This window comes from Ostrea edulis, chromosome 2 (genome assembly GCF_947568905.1).
Source record: "Ostrea edulis chromosome 2, xbOstEdul1.1, whole genome shotgun sequence".
Classification (NCBI taxonomy): domain Eukaryota; kingdom Metazoa; phylum Mollusca; class Bivalvia; order Ostreida; family Ostreidae; genus Ostrea; species Ostrea edulis.
Window position 1 is genome coordinate 45,228,899 of NC_079165.1, and position 9,170 is coordinate 45,238,068.

Sequence of the window (9,170 nt, forward strand, 5' to 3'; positions counted from 1 at the left end):
CTTTCAATGATGAATATTCAGTGATGAAAAAGCTTAATATATTGTATTATTTCAGGTGAATATGTCCAAAATCTGTGTTCAGCTAGCAATCCCTCATGTGTTCAGTGTCCCAAACGTCTGCCCAGTTGTCGAGCATTGACCGATGGACAAGAAGCCTTTCCTGGAAAGCTATGGCAGGCAGATTACATTGTGTGCGACACGAACCGTACAATGAACATCACCCAGTGTCCTCAAGGGGAGTATTTCAATCCCAGATTGAAGAGTTGTATGAAGCGGGTCCCAAAAGGTAAAGTTTCCTGTAAAATGTACATCGATAATAGGAATGTAGCAGTATATATAAATGATATGTTTGGTAATGATCACATATGAGCAGGAGAGACAGTTGTTCTCTGTTTGATTTGCAGTGGATGTACCAGATTACTGTTCAGCCCACCCCAAAGCTTTACTTCCAAAGGAAGACAACTGTGGTCAGTACATCAACTGTTCGGATCCTGGATTTGATGGGAATCACACCATGGAATGTGTGTATCCAGATCTGTTCTCTGTGACATCCATGTCATGTCAGTGGTTTGAGAATGTGACTTGTGACAGTCGCATGGAGCCCCAAGCCCCTTGTAAGTGTGATGATGAATAGGTACTTTATTATGATATGATTAACCATATCAAAAGATATTCAAATAGACTGAATCACCATAATTGAAATGTCATGGGGAATCAATGTAGTTTATGTTGTTGAAATTGCTTGTTGTTTTTTATGCACTATATGGGATGGTTATGAACGATTTCACAATATAGAACTGTGATGTGTTTCCACTATGTTAGTACATATGTACCTGCATCACATCAAATTCCAATTTTCAATATCTATGGTCAGAATCTTTTCAGAAGTTTTTGAAAATTAAATGAAGCACCCAATATTCTCTCTACGTTTTGATCATTCTTTGCTACTTTAAAGTGAGAATACCTCAAATCAGCTTCTTTCAAGAACAAAAAAATCTGGTGGAAAATTAGAAATGCATCATAATTCCTTACATTCATTAGGTGAATATCACCAAAATCTGTGTGACCCAATGAACAAAAGTTGTATCCCATGTAAGAAGAGACTTCCCAGCTGTGTGACATTGGCTGATGGGAAGAATTCTATTGACTGGTTGTTATGGAAACCGGATTATGCTGTATGTTACAAGAACAGGACCCTGAAAATGGAGAAATGTTCCACTCGCTTCTTTGATCCAGTTCAGAGAAAATGTACAGACAAGGCAAACCCAAGTAAGGTTTTTTGGAAGTGTTCAAAGTCGAAACATTTGTGATTAAATTAGGAAGCGTTCTTCATTGATGGCTGATGCAATATTTAAAGATGTACTCATGATTAGGTAAAGCTCTCATTTTCCCTCTTTCCAGGTAACATTGATGAGATTTGCAAACAAAATCCAAAGACTATCTTGCGTAAGAAAGATAACTGTGCCCAGTATTACAACTGTTCAGTAACCAACTCCACTTATGGTGGCCACCTTCAGGAATGTAAATATCCGGACCTGTTCTCCACCGTCAGTAGGAGATGTGAAAACTTTAAGACTGTGCTATGTGACAACAGAACAGAACCTCAGGCACCATGTGAGTTGATATCTGTGGTGTTTCGAGTTTAGGAAAACGGGCAGATTACTGATACAGTGTATAGGTTGAGCTAGGGTGTCCTTTCAATGATGAATATTCAGTGATGAAAAAGCTTAATATATTGTATTATTTCAGGTGAATATGTCCAAAATCTGTGTTCAGCTAGCAATCCCTCATGTGTTCAGTGTCCCAAACGTCTGCCCAGTTGTCGAGCATTGACCGATGGACAAGAAGCCTTTCCTGGAAAGCTATGGCAGGCAGATTACATTGTGTGCGACACGAACCGTACAATGAACATCACCCAGTGTCCTCAAGGGGAGTATTTCAATCCCAGATTGAAGAGTTGTATGAAGCGGGTCCCAAAAGGTAAAGTTTCCTGTAAAATGTACATCGATAATAGGAATGTAGCAGTATATATAAATGATATGTTTGGTAATGATCACATATGAGCAGGAGAGACAGTTGTTCTCTGTTTGATTTGCAGTGGATGTACCAGATTACTGTTCAGCCCACCCCAAAGCTTTACTTCCAAAGGAAGACAACTGTGGTCAGTACATCAACTGTTCGGATCCTGGATTTGATGGGAATCACACCATGGAATGTGTGTATCCAGATCTGTTCTCTGTGACATCCATGTCATGTCAGTGGTTTGAGAATGTGACTTGTGACAGTCGCATGGAGCCCCAAGCCCCTTGTAAGTGTGATGATGAATAGGTACTTTATTATGATATGATTAACCATATCAAAAGATATTCAAATAGACTGAATCACCATAATTGAAATGTCATGGGGAATCAATGTAGTTTATGTTGTTGAAATTGCTTGTTGTTTTTTATGCACTATATGGGATGGTTATGAACGATTTCACAATATAGAACTGTGATGTGTTTCCACTATGTTAGTACATATGTACCTGCATCACATCAAATTCCAATTTTCAATATCTATGGTCAGAATCTTTTCAGAAGTTTTTGAAAATTAAATGAAGCACCCAATATTCTCTCTACGTTTTGATCATTCTTTGCTACTTTAAAGTGAGAATACCTCAAATCAGCTTCTTTCAAGAACAAAAAAATCTGGTGGAAAATTAGAAATGCATCATAATTCCTTACATTCATTAGGTGAATATCACCAAAATCTGTGTGACCCAATGAACAAAAGTTGTATCCCATGTAAGAAGAGACTTCCCAGCTGTGTGACATTGGCTGATGGGAAGAATTCTATTGACTGGTTGTTATGGAAACCGGATTATGCTGTATGTTACAAGAACAGGACCCTGAAAATGGAGAAATGTTCCACTCGCTTCTTTGATCCAGTTCAGAGAAAATGTACAGACAAGGCAAACCCAAGTAAGGTTTTTTGGAAGTGTTCAAAGTCAGAACTTGTGCAATTGAATCGGTAAACTTTCTTTATTGATGGCTAATGAAATAATTAAAGATGTACTCATGATAAGGTAAAGCTCTCATTTTCCATCTTTCCAGGTAATATTGAAGAGATCTGTAAACAAAATCCAAAGGCCATCTTGCGTAAGAAAGATAACTGTGCCCAGTATTACAACTGTTCAGTAACGAGCTCCACTTATGGTGGCCACCTCCAGGAATGTAAATATCCGGACCTGTTCTCCACCGTCAGTAGGAGATGTGAAAACTTTAAGACTGTGCCATGTGACAACAGAACAGAACCTCAGGCACCATGTGAGTTGATATCTGTGGTGTTTCGAGTTAATGAAAAAGATTACAGTTTATACATATATATAGTTAAGCTGTCTAGAAAAAGAGCAAATATTTGGATAGGATTGTGAATGTTCAGTCATAAGAAAAGTTAATATACTGTGTAACAGGAAGGGAGAAAATGCAACGGACCAGACCGGGATTCGAACCCGGGCCCCCTGAATCTCTAGTCAGGAGCTCTACCAACTGAGCTAACTGGCCACCTGTGATCGAACCCGGCCGACCGCTACATTCCTCCCTCCTTAAATGTCTTCACACCCTGAAGACATCAACCCAAGTTCTTATTTGCCCCTGGGAGGACTTTCACCTCCAAGTCCAGGGGTGGTCAACGGCACCAAATCTAGTATATAGGAGAGAGGAGAAAATCTTTGGCTGGACCGGGAATCGAACCCGGGACCCCTGCATTACTAGTCAGGTGCTTTAACCACTGAGCTATCCAGGCCGATATCCACGGTCCGTATAGCCCTAATTACTACATTCCTCCCTCCTTAACAGTCTTCGCCCTCGAAGATACATAACCCACATTCTTTTCGCCCCTGACAGGACCTTCACCTGCAAGACCAGGGGTGGTCAACGGCACCAAATGTAGTATAGGAGAGAGGAGAAAATCTTTGGCTGGACTGGGAATCAAACCCGGGACCCCTGCATTACTAGTCAGGTGCTCTAACCACTGAGCTATCCAGGCCGATATCCACAGTCCGTATAGCCCTAATTACTACATTCCTCCCTCCTTAAACAGTCTTCGCCCTCGAAGACACATAACCGGGCGCCCGATTCTTTTCGTCCCTGACAGGACCTTCACCTGCAAGACCAGGGGTGGTCAACGGCACCAAATGTAATATAGGAGAGAGGAGAAAATCTTTGGCTGGACCGGGAATCGAACCCGGGCCCCCTGAATCTCTAGTCAGGTGCTCTACCAACTGAGCTAACTGGCCACCTGTGATCGAACCCGGCCGACCGCTACATACTGTAAGAAAAGTTAATATATTGTATTATTTCAGGTGAATATGTCCAAAATCTGTGTGCAGCTAGCAATCCCTCATGTGTTCAGTGTCCCAAACGTCTGCCCAGTTGTCGAGCATTGACCGATGGACAAGAGGCCTTTCCTGGAAAGCTATGGCAGACAGATTACATTGTGTGCGACATGAACCGTACAATGAACATCACCCAGTGTCCTCAAGGGGAGTATTTCAATCCCAGATTGAAGAGTTGCATGAAGCGGGTCCCAAAAGGTAAAGTTTCCTGTGAAATGTACATCGATAATAGGAATGTAGCAGTATATGTGAATGATATGTTTTGTATTGATGACATATGAGCAGGAGAGACAGTTGTTCTCTGTTTGATTTGCAGTGGATGTACCAGATTACTGTTCAGCCCACCCCAAAGCTTTACTTCCAAAGGAAGACAACTGTGGTCAGTACATCAACTGTTCGGATCCTGGATTTGATGGGAATCACACCATGGAATGTGTGTATCCAGATCTGTTCTCTGTGACATCCATGTCATGTCAGTGGTTTGAGAATGTGACCTGTGACAGCCGAATGGAGCCCCAAGCCCCATGTAAGTGTGATGATGAATTGTTATATTCAGGATTAACTGTATTAAAGGGAGACTGACTGAATCATAATAATTTAAATGTGTCAGGAAATCAGTATAGTTAATGTGATTTGAATTGTTTGTTGTTTCGATGTACTTTATGAAATGATTATGGGTGATTCACAATATAGAACTGTGGTGTGCTTCATTTTATGCTTCTTTACAGTTAAAGTACCCTAAACCAGATTGTTTCACATAAATTGGTAGAAAATTAGAAATGAATCTTAATTCCTTGCATTCATTAGGTGAATATCACCAAAATCTGTGTGACCCAATGAACAAAAGTTGTATCCCATGTAAGAAGAGACTTCCCAGTTGTGTGACATTGGCTGATGGGAAGAATTCTATTGACTGGTTGTTATGGAAACCGGATTATGCTGTATGTTACAAGAACAGGACCCTGAAAATGGAGAAATGTTCCACTCGCTTCTTTGATCCAGTTCAGAGAAAATGTACAGACAAGGCAAACCCAAGTAAGGTTTTTTGTTAGTGTTCAAAGTCGAAACATTTGTGATTAAATTAGTAAGCGTTCTTCATTGATGGCTGATGCAATATTTAAAGATGTACTCATGATAAGGTAAAGCTCTCATTTTCCCTCTTTTCAGGTAACATTGATGAGATTTGCAAACAAAATCCAAAGGCCATCTTGCGTAAGAAAGATAACTGTGCCCAGTATTACAACTGTTCAGTAACAAGCTCCACTTATGGTGGCCACCTTCAGGAATGTAAATATCCGGACCTGTTCTCCACTGTCAGTAGGAGATGTGAAAACTTTAAGACTGTGCCATGTGACAACAGAACAGAACCTCAGGCACCATGTGAGTTGATATCTGTGGTGTTTCGAGTTTTGGAGAAATGGAAGATTACAGTGTATAGCTATAGTTATGCTGTCTACAAAAAGAGCAAAGTATTTGGATAGGATTGTGAATATTCAGTCATGAGAAAGGTTAATATATTGTGTTATTTCAGGTGAATATGTCCAAAATCTGTGTACAGCTAGCAATCCCTCTTGTGTTCAGTGTCCCAAACGTCTGCCCAGTTGTCGAGCATTGACCGATGGACAAGAGGCCTTTCCTGGAAAGCTATGGCAGGCAGATTACATTGTGTGCGACACGAACCGTACAATGAACATCACCCAGTGTCCTCAAGGGCAGTATTTCAATCCCAGATTGAGGAGTTGCATGAAGCGGGTCCCAAAAGGTAAAGTTTCCTGTAAAATGTACATCGATAATAGGAATGTACCAGTATATGTAAATTATATGTTTGGTAGTGATCACATATGAGCAAGAGAAACAGTTGTTCTCTGTTTGATTTGCAGTGGATGTACCAGATTACTGTTCAGCCCACCCCAAAGCTTTACTTCCAAAGGAAGACAACTGTGGTCAGTACATCAACTGTTCGGATCCCGGATTTGATGGGAATCACACCATGGAATGTGTGTATCCAGATCTGTTCTCTGTGACATCCATGTCGTGCCAGTGGTTTGAGAATGTGACCTGTGACAGCCGGATGGAACCCCAAGCCCCTTGTAAGCCTGATTATGAATTGTTAGATGACAAGTTTAACTGTATTAAGGGGAGACTGACTGAATCACAATAATTTAAAATTTCAGGAAATCAATATAGTTGATATCATTTGAATTGTTTGTTGTTTCGATGTACTATACGGAATGATCGTGGGTGATTCACAATATAGAACTGTGGTGTGCTTTCAGTATATATAGATGAGTGATATTCCGTGCATCACATCGAATTTCGATTTATGTTATCAAGGATCAAATTCATTCTAGAAGTTTTTGAAAATGAAATGAAAGGACAAACATTGTTTCTACATTTTGATAATTTTATGCTTCTTTAAAGTTCAAGAACCCTAAACCAGATTGTTTAACATAAATTGGTAGAAAATTAGAAATGAATCTTAATTCCTTGTATTCTTTAGGTGAATATCACCAAAATCTGTGTGACCCAATGAACAAAAGTTGTATCCCATGTAAGAAGAGACTTCCCAGTTGTGTGACATTGGCTGATGGGAAGAATTCTATTGACTGGTTGTTATGGAAACCGGATTATGCTGTATGTTACAAGAACAGGACCCTGAAAATGGAGAAATGTTCCACTCGCTTCTTTGATCCAGTTCAGAGAAAATGTACAGACAAGGCAAACCCAAGTAAGGTTTTTTGTTAGTGTTCAACGTCCGAACATGTGATTAAATTAGTAAGCGTTCTTCATTGATGGCTGATGCAATGTTTAAAGATGTACTCATGATGAGGTAAAGCTCTCATTTTCCCCTCTTTCCAGGTAATATTGAAGAGATCTGTAAACAAAATCCAAAGACTATCTTGCGTAAGAAAGATAACTGTGCCCAGTATTACAACTGTTCAGTAACCAACTCCACTTATGGTGGCCACCTTCAGGAATGTAAATATCCGGACCTGTTCTCCACTGTCAGTAGGAGATGTGAAAACTTTAAGACTGTGCCATGTGACAACAGAACAGAACCTCAGGCACCATGTGAGTTGATATCTGTGGTGTTTCGAGTTTTGGAGAAAGGGAAGATTACCGATAAAGTGTATATGTTGAGCTAGGCCATCCTTTCAATGATGAATATTCAGTAATGAAAAAGCTTAATATATTGTATTATTTCAGGTGAATATGTCCAAAATCTGTGTGCAGCTAGCAATCCCTCTTGCGTTCAGTGTCCCAAACGTCTGCCCAGTTGTCGAGCATTGACCGATGGACAAGAAGCCTTTCCTGGAAAGCTATGGCAGGCAGATTACATTTTGTGCGACACGAACCGTACAATGAACATCACCCAGTGTCCTCAAGGGGAGTATTTCAATCCCAGATTGAAGAGTTGCATGAAACGAGTCCCAAAAGGTGAAAACGAATTTTTTTGTAGCAGCCAAAAAATGCATTGATTATGATGAACTGAAGCACAGTGTAGTGTTGTTTAAAAGTTTTATAAACTGTTTTAGTTTATCTATGTTTAGGACTTAGTTGTGTAGAGTTTTTGTTGTATTATCATATTGAACTGAGTGCCTGTCTGTCTGCACATTAGCCCATGTCCATTTATTTTTACCCCACTTGAATCAAACTTTGTACAATGTTACATCTCAATAAAGAATATGACTCCTATTGATTTTTTGAGGTAAGAGGTTCAAAGGTCAAGGTTTAAAGTACTCTGAACATTTGAAAATGTTATCCAATCAATATCTTGTGAACCCTTTGCATGTCAGACATAAAATTTGGTATACTGGTATTCCCATTTTCCCATTGATAGATCAGTATTGTTGGAAATTTCGATCTCTGACATGTTTGTGAAAAACAATGTAAAATTTACATACATTTGTGATGTCACATACAGCGTAGGAAAACATAGTGTAATAATTGAATTTATGTAATAAGTGATATCCCCCTGGATAAAGGAGTAAGAATGTGATAAAAGAAGATATACAATTGCTTTCTAATTTTAAAACTTCATTCAAGAACCACAAAGGCATACATGTAATTGGTATCAATATGTGCAACCATCCTCTGGAATATAGATTCAGTTTTTTCATTCCATGGCCTGTGAACTGGAGTACCTGAATTACGTACAGTAGGGGTTTGAATTGACTATCTGTGTCCCTCTACTATAATTCATTATTTCCTTTTGATCAAAGTAGTCCAGGTGAGCATTTTATGTCTATAAGACTTTTTGGTTGTCATGAAAATTGGTACTTTTTTTCAGTGGATGTTCCTAATTTCTGTGTGGCTAATCCCACAAGAATTCTTCCTGATGAAGACAATTGTGCACATTATTTCAACTGTTCCTCCGTGCCCAGACAAGGTACTCCAAGAATTTCATCGCCACTTAGGCTGGGGTCTTATGGAATGGAGTGTCAGTACCCAGACTTGTTTGATGAGACTACACAGCGATGTGAAAACTTTACTGATGTTAATTGTACCACTCGTACAGAACCTCAGGCTCCATGTAAGTAGATTTATTAACCAGTTTATGACATTACAATAAGATCAGGTAAGTCTATGTAATTGCAGACAATTTTGGATCACCGAATATTGATATCTTAAACACCAAGGATATGTCAAAGTGAGTAGGAAGTCCTAACTACATTTTCTTTATGTATCTTAACCTCAATATCTTGAACCCTTGAATATCTCAAAGTTTTTTCCTCTGCCCCATCAAGTTTGAGATAACAAGGTTTGACAGTATAATGCATTCAGGTAAAAT

At 39.4% G+C, this 9,170-nt stretch overlaps 1 protein-coding gene across 1 annotated transcript in view; it reads left to right on the forward strand.

The window, feature by feature from the left end:
- The window catches only part of LOC130051446 (uncharacterized), a 32,083-nt gene that overhangs the window by 17,564 nt on the left and 5,349 nt on the right, over nucleotides 1-9,170 (forward strand). Inside the window, exons 25-42 of the mRNA XM_056153382.1 lie at nucleotides 56-286; nucleotides 405-614; nucleotides 1,042-1,269; nucleotides 1,402-1,614; nucleotides 1,750-1,980; nucleotides 2,099-2,308; nucleotides 2,736-2,963; nucleotides 3,096-3,308; nucleotides 4,346-4,576; nucleotides 4,695-4,904; nucleotides 5,186-5,413; nucleotides 5,546-5,758; nucleotides 5,910-6,140; nucleotides 6,259-6,468; nucleotides 6,879-7,106; nucleotides 7,238-7,450; nucleotides 7,586-7,735; nucleotides 8,670-8,912. Coding sequence (XP_056009357.1) covers nucleotides 56-286; nucleotides 405-614; nucleotides 1,042-1,269; nucleotides 1,402-1,614; nucleotides 1,750-1,980; nucleotides 2,099-2,308; nucleotides 2,736-2,963; nucleotides 3,096-3,308; nucleotides 4,346-4,576; nucleotides 4,695-4,904; nucleotides 5,186-5,413; nucleotides 5,546-5,758; nucleotides 5,910-6,140; nucleotides 6,259-6,468; nucleotides 6,879-7,106; nucleotides 7,238-7,450; nucleotides 7,586-7,735; nucleotides 8,670-8,912 — 3,921 coding nt within the window. The remainder of the gene's footprint in view (nucleotides 1-55; nucleotides 287-404; nucleotides 615-1,041; nucleotides 1,270-1,401; nucleotides 1,615-1,749; nucleotides 1,981-2,098; nucleotides 2,309-2,735; nucleotides 2,964-3,095; nucleotides 3,309-4,345; nucleotides 4,577-4,694; nucleotides 4,905-5,185; nucleotides 5,414-5,545; nucleotides 5,759-5,909; nucleotides 6,141-6,258; nucleotides 6,469-6,878; nucleotides 7,107-7,237; nucleotides 7,451-7,585; nucleotides 7,736-8,669; nucleotides 8,913-9,170) is intronic.